Source organism: Natrix helvetica (genome assembly GCF_964273705.1).
Source record: "Natrix helvetica genome assembly, chromosome: 1".
Taxonomy (NCBI): Eukaryota; Metazoa; Chordata; class Lepidosauria; order Squamata; family Natricidae; genus Natrix; species Natrix helvetica.
This window is the reverse complement of record NC_138548.1, coordinates 69408767-69429246: the sequence shown is the minus strand read 5'-3', so window position 1 is coordinate 69429246 and position 20480 is coordinate 69408767. Positions and strand designations below refer to the sequence as shown.

General features: G+C 39.2%; 1 protein-coding gene across 1 annotated transcript in view; it reads right to left on the bottom strand.

Annotated features, from left to right (window-relative positions):
- Positions 1–2074: 2074 nt before the first annotated feature.
- The window catches only part of EIF2AK4 (eukaryotic translation initiation factor 2 alpha kinase 4), a 62016-nt gene continuing 43610 nt past the window's right edge, over positions 2075–20480 (bottom strand). The window contains exons 21-39 of the mRNA XM_081937289.1: positions 20162–20398; positions 17426–17501; positions 16914–17035; positions 16536–16585; positions 13590–13758; positions 12639–12755; positions 11045–11110; positions 9194–9364; positions 8599–8733; positions 8408–8515; positions 7882–8010; positions 7337–7423; positions 6226–6338; positions 5567–5625; positions 5072–5169; positions 4123–4191; positions 3323–3367; positions 2909–3021; positions 2075–2364 (exon numbers count right to left, since the gene is read on the bottom strand). Of these exons, the coding sequence (XP_081793415.1) occupies positions 2307–2364; positions 2909–3021; positions 3323–3367; positions 4123–4191; positions 5072–5169; positions 5567–5625; positions 6226–6338; positions 7337–7423; positions 7882–8010; positions 8408–8515; positions 8599–8733; positions 9194–9364; positions 11045–11110; positions 12639–12755; positions 13590–13758; positions 16536–16585; positions 16914–17035; positions 17426–17501; positions 20162–20398 (2022 nt within the window). The 3' untranslated portion in view covers positions 2075–2306. The remainder of the gene's footprint in view (positions 2365–2908; positions 3022–3322; positions 3368–4122; positions 4192–5071; positions 5170–5566; positions 5626–6225; positions 6339–7336; positions 7424–7881; positions 8011–8407; positions 8516–8598; positions 8734–9193; positions 9365–11044; positions 11111–12638; positions 12756–13589; positions 13759–16535; positions 16586–16913; positions 17036–17425; positions 17502–20161; positions 20399–20480) is intronic.

The following is a 20480-nucleotide window of genomic DNA, read 5'->3' as shown; positions in this document are numbered from 1 at the left end:
GGTAATGAGTGCAGGACAGAGGAGCCTCTTAAAGAAGGTGGTACAGGTCTGTGAGAGCCAGAAATCTTGCTTGTTTGTAGGTGACCAAATACTTATTTTCCACCATAATTTTCAAACAAATTCTTTCCAAATCAGCCAATGTGATTGTCTGGATTTGTTTTGTCATTTTGTCTCTCATAGTTGAGGTCTACCTATGATGCCAATTACAAGCCTCTCGCATCTTTTTAAGTGGGAGAACTTGCACAATTGGTGGCTGACTAAATACTTTTTTGCCCCACTGTAATCAATCTAGGTAGTAAGCAAAGACAATCAAAATACAAGAAAAATGGGCAAAACTGCCACCGCATCCCTGCACTCAGTGATCATCCTGTTCCAGTCCGCCATTAACCTTGTGGGCAGGGTGAGAGGGAGGAGTAGTGCCTGGGGGGGGGGAGTGAAAGTTAAGAAAGTGAAGGTGCCTTTCCCAGACAGCCTTTCAAAGTCAGAGAAGAATGCAGCTGCAAGCCAGCCAACCATAGGAGTGAATGATTCAAAAATACCTTGGAAATTTATTGGACAATGGAGGGGCCCAGGATTGGGAAGTGCCTAAGGTTCAAATTGAGGCAGGACTGACAAAAATAGTTAAATAGCCAATCAGGTTAGGTTTAGGTTAGGTTTATTGGACTTATATGCTGCCCTTCTCCCAAAGGACTCAGGGCCGCGTACAACATAAAAACACATATTACAAAAGTTAAAAGAAAAATTAAATAGAATAGCCAAAAAAGCCAATAGACATTTACAATGAGATTTAGAAATTAAATTAAAATTAACAATTAAAATTAATAATTTATTTTATTCAGGCCAGGCCGGCTTGCTGGAAAAGCCAACTTTTTAGGGCGCACCGGAAGGACCGGAGGTTGGGAATTATGTAAACCTCCGGGGGCTCATTCCAGCGGGAAGGCGCTCCCACAGAGAAGGCTCTTCCCCCTGGGGGTCGCCAGCCGACACTGCCTGGCCGACGGCACCCTGAGGAGGCCAACTCTGGGATCATACTGGACGGTGGGAGGCTTACCCATGGCAGTAGGTGGTCTCGCAAGTACCCTGAGCCTAAGCCATGGAGCACTTTAAAGGAAGAGGAAGATTTCCTTCTCGGATAGGCTTTTAAAAAGTAGGAGTTCCATTTCATCTTTGTCGTTGGCAGAAGAAACAAACACCCCTGCCTAGTGGCAAGTCAGAGATCCAGGAAAAATACAGCAATCTTAGGACTAATTGTTGTTTCTTTATGAAAAATGATATGCAGTGCTGCCTTTCCTATACTTCGGTTTGCTTGTTCTGCTGTGTGTCTGTGTTTGTGTGCATATAACTGAAGGAAGAACAGCTGGGATTAGCCCTTTAGAAGTACTTATTTTTCTTTTCCTTCTTTCAGTTCTTATCTGATTTCCTTAATCTTGACATAATATAAATGATAACATTTTAAGTGCTTAGTGACTCAGCACTGTCATTCCTAGAAAAAAATTACGTTAGCCCAGCTCATTTGATTAAGTTACCCCCCCCCCAAAAAAAAAATGCTGGTAGGGGAAAGTTCGCCATTGTACTGATGTCTGAGTAATTTGGGCATGCTTGCATTCATGTGCAGGCATCCCTTTTACAAATGTACAAATTACAATATTCCCTTTTGGGGAAGCAATGCTATGCAGAGTGCAGAAAAATGATAAGCCCAAAAAATTAAAGACACAACTAAAATTAAACCTAACTAAAACCAGTTGTTTCACAAACTCCAGATTTACAAAAGCACATAACTACCTCCCGTCTAAGAAAAACAGGATGTTCTGTAGAAGATCTTAGCTGATTCCACTGAAAAATACAGATATCCAAGTGTCTCAGCCTCTTCCTTATAAATTCCTTTCAGTTCACAAAGAGGGATGACTGGAGATTATTGCTTCTCTGCTTAGCCTTCCTTCCCAATTTCAAAAGATATGGAAGGAGATTCATGGACTGAACAATGAAAATTGCAGTTACTTGACTTTTTCTTAACCAAATGACACAATCTGTCAATTTTACTTTAAGCAAAAAGAAGTACACCCTGAGGTACCAGAAGATTATTTTATTTTGAAAAATATATGTACAATATATTTTGAAAAGATTTACACCTTTAAAGATGCCAACTATGGCACATGAACTCAACATAATACTTAGAAAGGCAGCGATTGTCTAAGGAGTGATTGGGGAATCAGCAACAACCAAAATGCAAGTTTTCTTTATATTAACATAATTGGAAGCACACATTTTGTCCCATTCATTATCCTGACTTTAATCCTGACTTATAACTAAAACAGGATTTTGAAGTAATCGTCTCTGTAACTGTAGAGAACAAGGATGGGCACTCTGCAAGAAATAAACAGGCAGAAAGTTGAGAAAACAGTCCATTTTCATAAAAGATGCTATTGTATTTCAAATTTGTGTTAGTTACTCATCAGGAGACCAAATAAATTTGTCCAACAGCTATTGGACAAATTTATCTTTGTTCTACAAGATCTTCTATACCAATTGAAATTACAGTGCCATAAGGTTCAGGACTTCACATTATAATGGTTCCAGACTGCAGTTCCTTTACTGAAACTCACACGGGAAGAATTTAGTGGCCTTTTAACACCAGAGTCTAATGTCAGTCTTTGATACTATAGAACTCTTGCAGTGTTTATACTAGGAGTGTCAAACTAGCGGTCCGCGGGCCAGATGCATCATGCACAGGCCATGCCCACCCCAGCTCTGCGAATGGGAAAAATGTTGCAAGAACATCACATGATGGCAACATGACATGGTGAGTTTGCCATCCATGGTTTATAATAATCTAAAATCTGCAAAATGATCTTCCAGATTCAACATGAGAGTCTTATACCATATTGCTAGTATGCATAGGAATACTTACTTTTTTTCTATTTTGATGGTATAAATTTCATCACAAACTTGTTTAATATATCTTTGCTTCGGCAGTCGAGACATCAATTGTTTCACAGTTGTATAGAAAGCTTGGTCATCAAACTGAGAAGATGGAAAATATTCAAAGCAACATCAGTCTGAAACAGGGACTGTGAAAAAAATAAGGCTGAGAACATCAGGATGCTTTTATTTTTATTTTTTGGGAGGATGTAAATAGAGACTATAATCTTTGATTTTTGGAAAAGCAATTTACAAAAATGGGTACATTAAATTTCCTCTATGCCAGGAATGAGATTTTGCTTACTGTATATAATTAATGTTCAACTTTACTTAAGCTTTTTAAAAACTCATTTTATTAATTAAATCCACCAGTAAATGCCAGTAACTTAATTCCTAGGTTTACCTCTAATGATAAGAAGTGTATTATAGTTTCCTTTGGTAGATCAACCTGGAAAAAATAAACACTGAATCATTACGATGTTATAAACTATGAGATAGAGTTAGTCCATGTTAAATTGGGTATTGCAGAAGACTAGATCTACGTCATCCAAATTTGGGACTGTTTACCAGCACAAAAATTAATTAGATTAAATATCCTCAAGCTCTCCTCCTTTACTGCAAGAAAGCTCTGTAGTCACACAGATTCACTCATTCATACCAGATTCTGATGACCAATAAATTAATTCTCAAACCCCAACCAGAACAGAGCTTGAAACTCTGACATTACAGAGGTTCCAAAAGAGGTTTTGGATTCCCTTCAGATTATTCTGGTCCAGGCTTAGTTAAAAAATTAATAGCTCAATGATGTCCCTAATACTGTCACTCCTTTCTCACACTGAACGCTCCATATGCCCATTATTGCCTTTTGTTGCAAGCAAATTATTATAGGCAATTGTTTAAAGGTTTTGGAAAGATTCAGAACAAAGAAAGTGATTTCAATGGATTCCATATAAATAAACAGGAAATTTACCACCAATGAAGCAAATTGATTCCTGGAAATTATATCTGTAACTCCGATACGGCTTTAAATAGAGAGCTGTATGCAACAATTCGGCTTTAAATTGAGAGCTGCATGCAACAATATTTCATTTTAATGCATGCCGATTAGTGTACTTTCAAAATGACAATAAAGTTCTAGTTACTGGTTTCTTATCCAGTTATTAGATTCAATTGGCTTGTTGTAAAAAAAGCAAAGTAACTTACTGCTAAAATTTCAACTTCACTCAGTTTCAGCGGGAAATTAGTAAAGCAAGCTTGGAGTTTGGTTTGTACCTGGAAGTCAGATTGGATTAAAATAATTAACAAACCCTGACACAAGAACACAGAGAATATTTTATTTTTGTATTAAACAAATACACCTGTTAACTGTTCTTAATTCAAAAGTGACATGCAGAGATTTATCTTCACGTTTACTGAGATAAACAGAGGAAGAAGGGGGTCCATTTTTGAAATCCTATACTCATGGATTTCTTTCTTTCCATCTCCTTTTCCAGCTTAATGAGGGAAAGCCACACCTGGTCTTTCTCCAATATATCCTCCTGGAGCGATTTTTTTACAGTGGCTGCCTTATTCCTGGATTTAACTAAGAAATCTCTTTTGAAAGCTACAGCAAAAGGCAGTGTATTTTTCTTTCCCAAAAAGAAAATCAATTCCAGGTTCTCTTCTTTTATCCAATTGTCCCCTGCACCTCCCAACCCAACTCCTGATTCTGTAATCTTCCAACTGTCTTAGAGAAATTCTTACTTAAAATCAATGAAGAAAAAGTGCTAGAAAGAAAACTTAACTTGCTTGAGGAAGGACGAACCATTTGACTAGGAAGGGAAGCAACTGTGAGAAGGAAACATTAAGAAATGCATCATGTGTCCATCTCATTTAATCTCTCTCTCTCTCCAAATAATAGGAGTTAAATAAATGTTTTGTAGAGGAAAGTTTCTTGGCTCAATCTTTGGAATTCCAGATAAAATCTGATTCATCCTAAAGTGTCAATGGCACAAAGGGTACAAAATAATGAACTAAAGGGACCAGAATTCTGCTTGCCTATTCACTATTTCTTACATTTCTTTCTACTTCTATATCATCTTTGTGGTATAGTTTCAAAGTTTCAAGTCATATTGCAATGTAATTATTGAGAGAAGAAATACATCTATAATACCTGAGCTTCATAACGTCGTCTGGCACTTGATGACAACTTTTCTGGTGGAATAATGCATACATTTGGTATTACTACCGTTCCGTGTGATTCAGACAAGCCTGAAATGCAGAATGATTTAGTTAAAAGTTCCACTGTTTCTTATAGGTGCACACTGGAACTTGTTTGAAAATCTGTCTGTACACTCTTTTAGATTTTCGTTGCTGGACCATATACAAGTATTTTAAAGGTTTAATCAGAAGTATAATCCTTGTTGTTGTTGTTGTTGTTGTTGTTGTTGTTGTTGTTGTTATTCCTTTTCTTTTAAACTACCCCACCTATCTTGTATGATTAAAGGCCTTATATGAATACTAATCAAAATAAAACAGTTACACATTCATTTATTTCCTTTATTCTATTTAACCACCCTGAAGGAGGACTGCTTTCCCAGTTTAATCTCCACCTCTGCTACACAAATAACAAGATTTCTGGAAATACAACACACTAGTCATTACGTACCTGAATTACTGGAAAATGATCCTTTTAGATTTTGTGTTGTGACATTATCACAAACTTCTCTAAAATAGGATTCAAAAATCAAAGTTTGTTATTCAGTACTGTTTTCAAAACAACAGGTTAGGACAGAAACTGATATTTTATTAATAATTGAAAGCATTTGTACATTTATTTGTGAATAAATGCTTAAATAAAAGAACTGCTAGATTCTGGTAAAATATAATAAACAGATTACTTTTCATCATATATTAATTCAGTATCTTTGTAACATTCACAGAGCTAGATCCAGACTTAATCCTTTGTGGGATCAAGTCATTTTTTCAGCATTTTCCAGCGCTAATACCAAATTGTTTCAAAAGACCTCTCAAACCTTCTACTTTAGGGAAGTCTCGAACTAATTCAGTGTATATTACAAATAAATAATTTGAATTCCATCCGATATTTACACAGGGAAGATCCCCCCTCTCTCTCCCAAGCCTACAGCCCCAACTTCTGTAACATGTCAGTTTAAGACATATTACAATAAAGCAAAATCACCGTATGATGCATTGTCTTTGAGGTGAATAACTGCAAAACCTGCATCAAAACCACTTTGTTTATGGTGTTTCATTTTCCTGCTGCAAATTAATCCTTATTTTTCAAGTTATAGTAGTTGTTGCTACCTGCCATTTCTTTCATCATAGAATTTGGTCCTCAGTTTCTGAGCCAGATGGTCCACTACATCAGACTCCAAGATTCTTTTTTCTGTCTGCCTTTCCCTTTCAAATGATTTTATCTGCAAAATAGCCCCACAAAGTGTTTTAGCCTTTATAAATCTGCCAAATCTAAATAATGAATTATCAGATTTAAATCAGAAACGGATGAGATGCAAGTAAATGATCCCTTAAAAAAAAAAACAGCAGCCTAAAAGAATGAAACTAGCACTGACCGGTATCATATGGCTGATATCTGTTCTGATCTAGTCTTCCCAAGAACATGAAGCAAACTCCTTGCCTGACAAAAACCCCTTTTATTAATTTACTGTGAATTCTTCTCATTCACAGCCGGCAAAGTCTTTCAAGGGAGGATTTACAGTCACAGACCTTATCTGGCTTGGAGAGCTGCCAGGCCGATATCTGCAAAACTTGTCAAGGAGTCTCAGAGAATCATGATCCAATTAAGCCAACTATTTTTTTCCTGCAAACTCCACTCCCCTTTCCTCTTTTATTACCGGGGGGGGGGGATTCATCGTCCACCTGTGGTCTTACTCCCAAGTTGACCCCTCTTCTTTAGCTGTTCCCTTTGTCTGGCAATTCTGTGCATGCGCACATTGGGAACAGGCTCCAGCTGTTTGTCTGCCTTACTGATGTCTGACTCTGAAGGCAGCTGGTAACTGGCATACGGCCCTGGGCCCCTCTCTGCCTCCGACACAGAGCCCTCATCAGAGCCTCCCGCAGACTCCAGGACTGGCCCATGTTCCTCCCCAACCTCCCAACTGTCTGAATCTGCTGCCAGCTCAGCTGGCTGGCTACAACAATATCTGCTCTAGTTATATTCATAAAAAACTTTCAAATAGGCATGAAAGCTGGCTGGGTGACTTTGGGCCAGTCACTCTTTCGCAGCCTAACTTGCCTCAAAGGATTTATGTTATAGGGGAAATAGGAGGAGGAAGGAGAATTAGGCACAATCTCCTTCGGTTATTTATAAAAATAAAAGTGGCATAAAATTCTAGTAAATAAATAAATGTACAGAGAGAAGACAGGAAGTATGGCATGATGCCACCATCATATTTACCTTAACATGATTTCCTTCTTTATCATAAATGAGGGCCACATAGGTGATTCCAGAAGATCTGCAATACTCCTGTAATTCTTCCTGCGACTAGCACATTGAAAAAAAGGAATAAAATTACTTTTAAATAGCTGAAAATGTTTTCAGCCGGCAGAGTGCTACAGGAGGCACTCTGCCCCCCCACTCCAACTGGCCTACAGAGGAGAACTACAATGCTGATCTGGCCCTCGAAGAAATCCAGTTTGACACTCCTGTTCTAGAGCAAGTACTCAAGAGCTGTGGTCAGCTTGCAGGATACCATATTTAAAAAAAAAACCTTACAAAATTCCCACCACCTTGTAATAATAGACCAAACTGATTGGTGGTTTTCAAAGGTAAAGACAAGAAGTTGACAAGTGAATTTTCTGGTAGTTAATTTTTTTTCCTCCTTTAATGATAACCCCAAATCTTAGCTTTGTTTATTGTCCTATATCAGATGAGCTTAGAAAAAGGAACGGCTATAAGCAACAGAAACAATGCTAATTAGCATGTAATAAATGACAACTTGCCTGAGACCAGTCATACATAATTTCAGCTGCAATTCCTGCAGCCCAGAGCTTCTGAACAACGTTGATGGCTCTTTCCATAGATTTTTGGCCAACACTAACAACTAACAAATCACAGGAGCTCACTGTAAACTGGAAGAAAAGAGAAATGGAAACCAGAATATTACTTAATTGAATGGATTGTTCTAAAATCACCTAAACTAGAAAGGCAGGCAATATTATTCTAAAGTTGAGATACAATTGTGATGTTTTTTGGGATACACGAGGCAACCCCCCCCCCCGCACTCCCCACATCTTGGCTCTTCTGCAGAGATATATTAAGCAGTTTGAAATTACTATATCCTGGACTGTCCTCTTTTATTTGTAATTACAATTAGGTACAATTATCTATAGTTAGGTAGTGGAAATAGTAATGCCAATTTGAAACTGTGCTATCTCATTTCATTATTTAGATTGCTTGAGAAAGATCTATATTTCCTACCCTTTATGGAGTCTACCTGAAATATGCAAAGTAGAAAAACAAACATACTGGCTCTTCCATATTCAAAACTGTGGAACTTATTCTGTCCACAGCTATGCTGACTCCAACAGCTGAAGGAACAAGACCAACTGCATCTGGGCCTCTGAATTGTGAAATCTGCAGAAACAAGAAAAGGAAACATACTAGAAAATGATCAGAGACTTTTCTTATACCTAATAGGACAAATTTGTAACACTTACCATATGATCATATCTACCTCCAGCAGCAAGAATGTCAGTAACTGTTCTTTGTCTCCGTTTAATGTATGCAATAAACTGAAATATAATTCCATTGTGCTGCTGTATTTTATAAACCAAGCCCAAATTTATGGATATCTGTAAGAGAAAATTCTTATTTCATCATTTTAATCACAGCTCAGACGTGGCCAAGCCTCAAGCTACATGTGAGCCTCCTGAAATTCAGCCTCCTGAAATTCCTAGAGTGAGCTAAGCTAATTTTTTTGGATACACTATTTGTTTTTCTGCAGGTTTAGGCACCAATGCTGAGGTTGTGGCTACCATCTTGACTTTTTTGACTGTCCCACTCCTGTGAGGTAAACTAGTGGCATCTCCATTGCAATGATATATTCACTGACCCTTAAATAGAATCAAATAATGTAGTTAAATCTGGAATTTGCTTATTTTTTGAAAAATATCCCAAGCTTCCAAACTTATGCTACGTAAAATTTTACACCCAAGTCCCTCTTTCTCTATGAGGTTTGAATATTCTTTATACAGTTGACTGACCTAAAGCCCTGTAAGAAATGCTAATTATACAATCCACTGTTTTACAAACCTGGAATTTTATGCCAAGTTTTTTTAACAGACCCACTGTTTCCTCCAGGTCTTTCATGCCAAGTTTCACTAACGAGGCAACTCCTGTCTTTTGCTTCACCATAGTATTCAACAACGGGGTTAGATCTTGCAGCTCCCCTTTTTGCTCAATAAATCTGTAAAGTCGAACAAGCTGAAAAGACACATAAATATGAATGGCTGCATGCTGGAGTTCTGAACTAAAAGTGCAAAAACCAACTTCACTTTTGTATTATTTAACTATTAAGTATTAATTAATTGACTTCAGGTTTTTTTTTAAAAAAAACTGAAATATACAGGTAGTCCTTGATTTACAACAGTGACATTTAGTGACCATTCAAAGTCACAATGGCACTAAAAAAATGACCATTTTTTATAATTATGACAGTTGTAGCATCCCCATGGTCATGTGATCAAAATTCAGATGCTTGGCAACTGACTTATGACAGTTGCAGTCTCCCGGACTGCATAGATCACCTTTTGCAATCTTCCGATGAGCGTTGGTTTAGTAACTAGATAACCCATGATTTGTTGGCCATTCTTTCAATGGGGAAGCCAGATTCACTTAACAACTGTGGGCAGAAAGGTCATAAAAGGGGGAAAATTCACTTAACAAATGTCTCACTTAGCAACAGAAATTTTGGGCTCAATTGTGGTTGTAGAGGACTACTGGGTAATTCAAAGAAAGCCATTGGAAAGACTCTTCTTTGCTCTTCACCCCTTTTTTTGTAAAATAGCTGGCAGGAGAGAAGGTGGTGAGGTGAGAGAGTAAATTTGTAAAATAAGCGGGTACACAATCTTGTACTAATCTAAAGAATTACTTGATTTATTTGTTCCCACAAAATAGCTATAAATTATATCTGCACTCTGCCCATTCATCCATTTCAGTTGAGACATCAGAGATGCTGTGCCTCATCTGACAATGGAGAAAAAGAAAAAGTTAACTAAGCTTTCAGACAAATAGGAATGTTTGGCCAATTTAACCTTTTGATAGTGTGTGTGGAAGACAAAAAAAAATGAAAACATTGGGTTTAGTCATTAACTAGATAACCCATGACTTGTTAGGCCTGTGATGGTGAATCTATGGCACTTGTGCCACACATGCATGCAGAGCCCTCTCTAAGGGCATGCCAGCCATCGCCCCAGCCCAACTCCGCTGCATTTTGGGGGTTTGCGCCCCATTTGGAGCCTGGAAAGCCTCCTGCACCCACCTGGAAGCAAAAAATGGGCGAGGGGGGGATGCGGGGTGCATGCGCGTGGGTCACTCGCATTGCATTTTGGGGGTTCACATGTGTGCACGTTTTGGGCATGGTACAAAAAGGTTAGCCATCACTGTGTTAGGCCTTTCTTTCAGAAGTATTTCTTCACTAGATTCCTCCATGCTCGTAGACAGAACTTCTAATATAACTCCTTCACTGGAAATGGTGGGATACTTCAGAGATATATCTGGGCTTTGAAAGTAGTCCAGGTTGAATTGTATAACACAATTGATCATCAGCATAGGAAATGTTGTATGACATTTTGTATCATGTCATAAAGTGTTTTATGATAATTTTAATGTTTACGATTATAAAATGTTTCACAAAACTCACCAAATTTGAATTTCATGAGAGACATGGATCTCAGATTTTGGACACATTCTGTAAGTTAGTCCATTTGAGGTATCTTGGTTTAAAAATTGTTACCCTATTATGCACCATTTTGCCCACATAAAGGTTACGGGAATGAGAGTTTTAGTAGTGTATGGACTAATCAAAGAGAGATTGCAAGACTGATGAATGGAACATAAACAATGTATAAATGAACCAATAAAATTAAATTTCAAATTACTTACATTGTTTGATGAAAGGGAAAGATTGCAGAACTTGGCCTCTACCTCTCTTTTAGTTAGCTTTTCAGTCTGCAGTAACACAAATAATTGTAACAGGTTCATTGATATTTCTTTATTCCTGATTTAAAAAAAAATCCTGCAAATGTTAAAAGTGGTTTCCATTCTAACACATACGGTCCCTGTTCCCCAACTGCAGGCTAATCATTAGTGAAATTATAGGTAAATATGGTTAATGCTACTAATTACCATAAATTTGATTTCATGTAAGATCTCCCAACTTTATCTTGACCTTGGAGGAATGTCAAAATAAACCCCTACTTGATACTATTGGTCAACTATCATGCCACTTTAAAAATGAATATATAACTATTCATATGAGAATGAGTGCATGTTCAAGCATTCATTGCAGTGAAAGAAACAAATGCAAGGAACCTATGTCTGGGTCTGCTTAGCAGTGGACATATCAAGATCTAGGAATCCCCAAGAACAGGACCTTCTAGAGGGCCAAGCAGAGTTCTGGATGCATCACCCTACTTCTGGTTCTTCTTTTATTCCCCCTGCATCCTCAACCACATCTATTATTCTTTCTGGCACCAATTTCACATTATAAGATGGTTAAAGTGACATGTCTTTCCGTCCCTTTCCTTTAACTCTTAAAGATTTTGAAAGCTACAGAAAAAAAGATGTCACATGCAATATTTCCATTTGTCCTGTAGTGAAGAAAAAGGTAAACAGGGGGCCTCTACTCTCTTTAACTCTATTTTAAAATCATACAACACAAGCATCCAATGTATGGTATTGAATCTCCAGCCATTGCCAAGTTTAGCAGCATCATAGCTTTTTAGTAGGCTCATGACAAGTAGAATGATTGCACCATTGCCTAATTTGCAATATCGCAAATATTTTACTCCGTATCCAACAGGGCTGTTCTGATGCAACTTGAAATCTTTCTCTTAGAATGCCCCATGAAACAATGGATGCATGATCCAGATTTTTCAAAGTTTGCCCTTCATTTATTTCCACCTTTTTGTTTTGCTTTACTTTTTATTCCCTTCCTACAATTCCCTTCCCTTAGCTACAAAAATCTAAACAAGCAACAGATGGCGATAAAGAGCAGGACGTTTCTGTATCTCTCTGCTGTCATTTAATGGGTATCCAGTTTTATTTATTACTAAGCATTCATTTTTTACTGTTACAGAGGCTTTTTAATGTGTTTCATTGTAAAAGAAATAGACCTTTGCTCTCTTTTTTTGGTCATAGTTTACTTTTTTTGGTCATTGTCCTTCTAAACCAGGGTGTCAAACTGGCAGCCCATGGGCTGGATGCGTCATGTGCAAGCCACGCCCACCCCAGCTCCGCGAAGAGAAAAAACATCACAAGACGTCACATGAGGGCAACGTAACGCCGCGAGCTTGACACCCATGTTCTAAAGGGTATTTTAATGGCCACACATTTTTTCCTCTTTTTATGAGGCTAATGAACAGCTACTCTTCCTGTTCTGTTTAAACATCCTTCCTTCGTTGACAGAGGTACCCTGTCGGCCCATCCTGTAATCTACAACATAAAAATGCAATGCAAGAACAACATAATGCCTTACCACAGCATCGTACAGGATTGTGTAAACTTGATTGAGCTTATCTTCAGTGATCCCACAATACAGAAGGATTGCTTTCAGCAAGGCAGTATGATTTAAGTAGATACTATAATTTCTTTCCTAAAACACAAATGAATTTCAGTTGCATTTCCATTACTTTTTAATGACAACCAAACTTAAATTTCAGTATCCAGTATTTCTTCTCCTATCCCACCTCTTTTGTGTTATATCATTACTGAGACTACCTACACTGAGAGAATCTTACTTAACAATGAATTTAATTCATAAATGAAGAATCTGAAGACCCATGAATCCACAGAGGCTCTTCTGGAATACAAGCTTCCTTCTCAACAATATTCTGGGATAACACAAAGCTTCTGAATTGGATTTGATTAATGTATTATATTTAATTCAATTTAATGGAATTTCATCAATGAATGAGATTTAATCCAATTGCACTGGATTTCATTAATGAAAAATATACTTATGGCCGGATAAGAGTTATTAAGTCAAGCATCTCCTATATCAATAATTATAAGTCACCAATAAATCACTATGTTTTGGAGCAATATTGTATATTATATCAATATTGGGGCCTTTATTATACAATTATAGCACTCACTTTTTTACTAGTCACATCAATGTATTTTCTGTTTTTTTCCTTGCTTGTTTTATTGTTTTATTTTTGTTTAAACTTCCTTTTTATTTCTTCTTCTTTTGTTTATACTTGTGAGCCACCTACAATAGTCCCATGGTGAGATAGATGGCAAATAAATTTAATAATAGTAATGATGATTTGTTTGCACCTACTCAGAATAGGAGCACAGAAGGAACCAGGTCATACTTCTTAGCAAATAGGAGGAGTTAAATCCTGGATTCTCACATAGCAAGTGAAGAAAATAACATTCCCACCTCTGGCCCAATACCTTTTGGAAAGGTCATAAAAACACCTACTTGCAGCACAGGAAATTCCTGGATTATTTCACAGATTGTGTAGATTGTTTCTGCAATAGGTAAAAAACTATTTCCAGTAGGTGTGATGATATCAAATGCACATTCTAAGAGTTCTCTTGGATGACAACGATCTAGTTTCCGAGGTCTGAAAACTCGCTCAATGCAGTATCTAGAGATATAAAAGTGTGCAGTTGAAACACCTGAAACCATCTTCTGTGGTAGTGTACATTAATCAATCTGTCCAGTTTTATCTACTCCAATTGGCCATGATTTCCCAAAGCATATTTCCCATTCTTTAGACTCGTTAAGCTATGCTCCCATAATTCCCTTATATTTGGGGACATGGTTTAATTATCAAACTTTGGCTGCAAACGTATGCAGCTTAATAATAATAATAATAATAAATATTTATTTCTTAGCCGCACCCTCTCCCGAAGGACTCGGGGCGGCGTACAATGAAACATATGAAATAAATATGTGGACAAAACAAACATATAACAGAGACATATACCGAGACATACACAAGGAGGAGGTCGGCTGATGAATTAAAAAACAATTAAAATACAGTAATTAAAAACCCTAAATAATTAAATATAATTAAAATACCCAATTAAAAACCCGTCAGGAGCGATATGGTTAGATCAAAGTTGAGCCAGGCCAGCTACTTGAAATAGGTGGGTCTTAAGCTTAATACGAAAGGAGCGGAGGTCAGAGGTATTCCTAATATCCGGAGGGAGGTCATTCCACAGGGCTGGGCCCGCCACAGAGAAGGCTCTACTCCTAGGCGCCGCCCTCCGACACTGTCTAGTGGACGGCACCTGGAGGAGGCCCTCTCTGTGCGAGCGGATTGGTCGCAGGGATGTATGGGGCAGAATACGATCCCGCAAGTAGCTAGGTCCTGAGCCATGGAGCGCTTTAAAGATTGTTATCAAAACCTTGAAACGCACCTGATAGACCACAGGAAGCCAGTGCAGCTCGCGCAGGAACGGTGTCACATGGGAGTACCTAGTACTCCCCATAATTACCCGCGCGGCTGCGTTCTGGACCAACTGTAGCCTCCGGGTGCATTTCAAGGGAAGCCCCATGTAGAGAGCGTTACAGTAGTCCAAGCGAGTCGTCACCAGCGCATGAGTGACTGTGCGTAAGGCGTCCCGGTCCAGTAGGGGGCGCAATTGGCGCACCAGGCGAACCTGGTGGAACGCCCCCCTTGCCACGGCTGTCACATGGCCATCCATGGACAGCCGGGCATCCAGGAGGATGCCCAAATTGCGCGCCCGCTCCACGGGGGCAAGTTGAATGCCCCCAATGGCCAATGATGGAGTTAGTTGGCTGAACCGGGGAGCTGGTACCCACAGCCACTCCTTCTTGGAGGGGTTGAGCTTGAGTCGGTTGTCATCCATCCAGATCCGTACGGCTTCCACACACCGGGAGATCACTTCGATGGCCTCGTTGGGGTGGCTCGGGGTGGAGAAGTACAGCTGAGTATCATCAGCGTACAGGTGGTATCCCACCCCGAAACCGCGGATGATCTCACCCAGCGGCTTCATATATGTGTTGAACAGGAGTGGCGAGAGGACCGACCCCTGTGGCACCCCACAAATAAGGGGGCGTAGGGTCGACCTCTCTTCTCCTGCCAACACACGCTGCGTCCGGCCAGAAAGGTAGGAGCCGAACCACCGCAAAACGGTGCCCCGGACCCCCAACCCCTCCAGCCGGCGCAGCAGGATACCATGGTCGATGGTATCAAAAGCCGCCGAGAGGTCTAATAGGACCAGGATAGAGGAACAACCTCTATCTCTGGCCCTCCAGAGATCATCCACCAATGCGACCAAGGCCGTCTCCGTGCTGTGACCGGGGCGGAAGCCGGACTGGCGCGGGTCTAGATAATCATTTTCCTCCAGATGACGTGGAAACTGGTAGGCCACCACACTCTCTACAACCTTCGCCAAAAAGGGAAGGTTGGAGACAGGACGATAATTGGCCAGCTCCAAAGGGTCCAGGGAAGGCTTCTTGAGCAAGGGTCTCACCACCGCCTCTTTCAAGGCGGCCGGGAGAGACCCCTCGCTCAGCGAAGCATTCACTAGGCCCAGGAGCCAGCTTGGCCCTCAACAATTCCGGATGGCTTACAAGAAAGATGTTTAAAAAACATCAATTTAAAAAAAGAAGATAAAAGGTAAGATTGACAGAAAGGATCAGAATGAAGCGAGGGTTCTGACTCTCACTCACAAGAAGCCTGAGCAAAGAGCCCTTCTAATCAACAGCAAAGTGGGGGGTTACTTAGATCTTGGAAGAACCTCCTTCCAAAAGGCATATGCTGCTACAGAGAAAGTGTGTTTCTGGGACCCCAACAGATGACATAGTTTAATTGAATGATCCCGAAGTGCACCAACCATGTAAGATCAAATAAGTCAGATAGATACTACGGGAGACAGGTAGCCACTCAGGTCCTATGTCATGTACTGTAGGGCATTGCAGGTAATGTTCAGCATCTTGAACCATGTTCAGAAGCAAACAGACAATCAGACAGCTTGCAAAGGAGAGGTTTTACATGGGTTTATTGAGGCATCTTATAGCTGCCTGCATCACCAGTTGAAATTTTGGGGTGGTGTCTAAGACCATACTTCAATAGTCAAGCCATGAGGTAACCAGGCATGAGATACTATCTGAAAGGCCCACAATGACAATGAATGATGGGGAATGTGCTCCAATATACCTAAGGTGCATTATGTTGGGATTGATTGCTTCAAGGGCCCTAAATAAGGATATATTACTGAAGATTCCTTTTAACTGCAGATGCCAGGAAATTCCATTCAAAATATGTGGCTTTTGGTAAACTTTGGTCCCTCTTCTAAGCCAGCTTTATTTTACAGAAATACAATGCATAAACAATCCATCTTTGTCCAGTTTTGAAAACAATAAAATATATACCTGGGAGATTTCCCTTACCTTTTCAAGTTTGTTATATTATTTCTAGCTACAAATCTAGCAAATGGAATCTGAAAAGAGATATAAAAGCAGGTTATAAACTGAAAAAAAGCAGTATAAAGCAAAATATAATTTTCATGGTTATCGGCAGCAATCTTTAAGTGAAAATATAGTTTACAACATAAAGAAACCAAGATGTTTTACTCAGCATGTAAGCTTATCTTCCTATCAAACATGGAATTATACTGACATTTCTTTTCTTCCTTCCCAATGCATCCCCTTGTGCAAGCTCTTTAAATCAGTTTCTAATCCACAATAGTTGATTTGCCCATATTGCTTGAGAACTACAGAAGATGGCAAGGCTAGTCCAAGATCCTTGAAGATGATATTCATACTCACTCTGAGATCATAAGGAAGCATCACCAGCATTCCACTGTGGTCCATCAAATATGAAGCTTCATTGTGCTCATAGAGTTTTCTATTCCTAGGCATCAGCAGGGGAGTATGCATCTTGACAGCTCCTGTGCAAAAATGATAATAACAGTATAATTTCATTGAACAAATATAAAATGTTTTTAAAGAAATTGTTTCAGAAACCTATTCCCTTAACGTTGTCATTCTCACTTTTCAAATAAAGTATGCGTTTACGACTTGTTTCAAGTAGAGACATTTGAACTTCTGTGTATATTTGTTCATTCAATAAATCTAATTATCTGATAGCTGAAAACTCCAGCTAGTAGGCATATACTGTAAATATAATACTGAATATGCCTGACGTTAATTCAAGAACAAGGTATGGAAGGTACAGAAGTACAGTACCTATTTCTGCTGTCAGAATAATAATGCTGCACACCTCTCTTATAAAAAATATTTCAACCTAATTTAAGAATATTCTATATAAGCATACATACCATGTCTTTTAAAAATCCGGCTAATTGTCTCACACACATGTTGTTGAATCTTGGTTAGCCAAACTGTAAAGCTGCCCTAAAAGTAACAGTGATCAGAGATAAGCAATGCATTTTTCCCTTCAGTTACAAAAATAGAGTGTGCATCTAAACCATGGGTCGTCAACCTGGTCCCTACTGCCCACTAGTGGGCGTTTTGGGATTCCAGGTGGGCGGTGGGGATTTCGGAGGTTAAAACCTCCTTTTGAACTAACGCGCGCGAGAATGCGTGCGTTAGGGATTTCGGAGGTTAAAACCTCCTTTTGTGCGAGTGGGCAGGCGAGCGCAAGCGCGTGCACAAGCAAAATCGTGGGAAGAGGAAGGGGAGGAGTAGAAACTGTTAGCAGGGACAGGCAGAAGCAGAGCAGAGCAGTTGCAAACACGTGGGAAGAGGAAGGGGAGGAGTAGAAACTGTTAGCAGGGACAGGCAGAAGCGAAGCAGAGCAGTTGCAAAATAGGAGAAAGAAAAGGCAGGAGAGAATTGTTGTTGGCTAATAATAATAAGTGGGCTAACTAACTCAGCCTTACTTTTGTACATAGCCCTAAGGAAGATTTAAAAAGGAGATAAAAAGAAAAAGCACTCCTTTCTAAAAAATATTCCGCACTTGCGCAAAAACTGGTGGGCGGTAAGGAAATTTTTCCATCAAGAAAGATCCATTAGTGGGCAGTAGGTAGAAAAAGGTTGACTACCACTGATCTAAACCATGACCAGCAGATTTATATTCATTGAGCTTAACATACTGTACTAATTAGCAAATATATTTTCAGTAAATATTTGCAGTTTCAAATTATCAAATGAGTTTTCTATTCCCCAAAAGGGAATATTGAGTAATGTTTGTTTGTTTCTTTCACTTCATTAGCCTTTTGAGAGTTTGTATGCTTGAAATCTGGTTCTCATGCCTGCAATTTACTCCCACATTCCACCTCAGCTCACACATTAATACAGATGACTTTAAAAACAGTGCCTGACTAGGCCCTCCAATGCTTGTATTTTATTTGCACACGTCAAACTGTGTTTGTCCTGATCTGCAGGAAATAGGAGCCTAGGATTTTTTATTAACTTTTTTTAAAAAATGTGAAATACATTTCTGCGATGAATGTGTGCCATGTTTTGATTTTTTTAAAACAAGCTATTAGTTATAATAATGGGCAGTATAATGTTTAAATATACCTCAGAAATTCTGTCTTGAAAGGACTCAGATTGAAAAGGAAGCACCATCTACTGTATGTGAGTTGGGCAGCATAAAAGTTTAATAAATTATTAAAGGTAAAGTTCCTCTCCCACAGATGTGCAAGTTGTTCCCAACCCTGGGGGGCAGTGTTCGTCTCCATTTCAAAGCCAAAGAGTTAGCGCTGTCCGAAGGTGTCTCTGTGATCATGTGGCCAGCATGACTAGATGCCGAAGGCGCACAGAGAGCTGTTACCTTCCCACCAAAGGTGGTCCCTATTTTTCTACTTGTATTTTTACATGCTTTCGAACTGCTAGGCTGGCAGAAGCTGGGACAAGTAACGGGAGCTCACTCTGTTACGCAGTGCTAGGGAATCAAACCACTGAACTGCTGACCTTTCTGATCAACAAGTTCAGCATCTTAGCCACTAAGCCACCGAATCTCTCTAATAAATTATTATTAAGCAATAGTAGATCAGGTTGGCCATAACTCTCATCAATCTTCTGTAAGGCTTAAAGACCTGATTTTTCACTAGGCCTAAGATGGGGTTGAGCATTGCCTATGTTAATTGTTATGGGTGGGTCTGTTTTTACTTTGGCTATTGTTGTGTGTATGTTTTTTTTTCCTTTTTTATATTTTTAACATGGTTAGCGTCATTAATTAGGGATGGACAGCCCTATAAATTGAGTAATAAAACAAAATTATTACCGTATTTTTCAGAGTATAAGATGCAGCAAGGTTTTCAAGAGGAAAATAAAAAAAAGTTTTTGCACTCTGCAAACCTCCCCAAAACAGCCTGTTTTCGCAAAAAACGGGCTGGTTGTTTTTTTTTAAAAAAGGGGGGGGCATGAATAGCCCTTAGGAGGCTTGTAGAGTGCTCCTGGGGGGTGAAGCCCCCCCAAAACAAGCAAAAAATAGCCTATTTTTTGCAAAAACGGGCCCATTTTTTGTCCAAAAAAAGGGCATGGATAGCCTTTAGGAAGCTTATAGAGTGCTGCTGGGGGCTGGGAGGGCAAAAAACGAGCCACTTTTTGCTCATTTCTGTCCTCCCCAGCCCCCGGGAGCTCTCTCTGAAAGCCTTCTAAAAGCTATGCACAGCCATTTTGGTGAAGGGGGAGAAGCAAAAAATGCTGTATTCAGTGTATAAGACGCACCCAGATTTTCAGCCCTTTTTTTTAATGGAAAAAGGTGCGTCTTATACTACGAAAAATACGGTATTACGGCTTGAAAAGTATATGAAAAGAGTTTATAAGACATAACGGGAAGCCACAGAGCAGCAACCAAAACAATCACTAACACCTTCTTCCCCTGCCAATTTTCATACTTTGTGTATGAAAGTACTACCGTGGAAGCATTAGAATTAATCAAAGCAATATTTCTCAATGCTTTTCATTTTTCTTCCCCATTAGTCCCCCCCACCTTTTCTCTTCTGTTTGTTGCTTCTTGTTCTGTTATTATTTTAAAAGCAATAAAATAAGATTCCAATCATATCTAAGTTGTTGTTCTTTTCAATGCAGACTTAAGAACACACCTTGAGGATATCACTGTCATAGGTATAATCTATTGCGGGAGAAATGCGCTGGGAGAATATTTGGCCCATCATGGTCCGGTACGCTTTTCCGTCCACATTTGCTAAAGTATGATGAAGGACTTCATGAAGTTCAGACTCTTCCAACTGAGGAGGTGGAAGATGTTCACTTTTTAAGAGTTCCATAGCAGTTGGCCGTTTTGAAGGATCGTGGTTCAATAGCCAAGCAATCACCAGTTTCTAGAAAGCCAAAATATATGGTGACATTTTAAATTTATAAATCAAAGAGTTTTCTTTCTAACTTCTATCTGTCTTCCTGGTT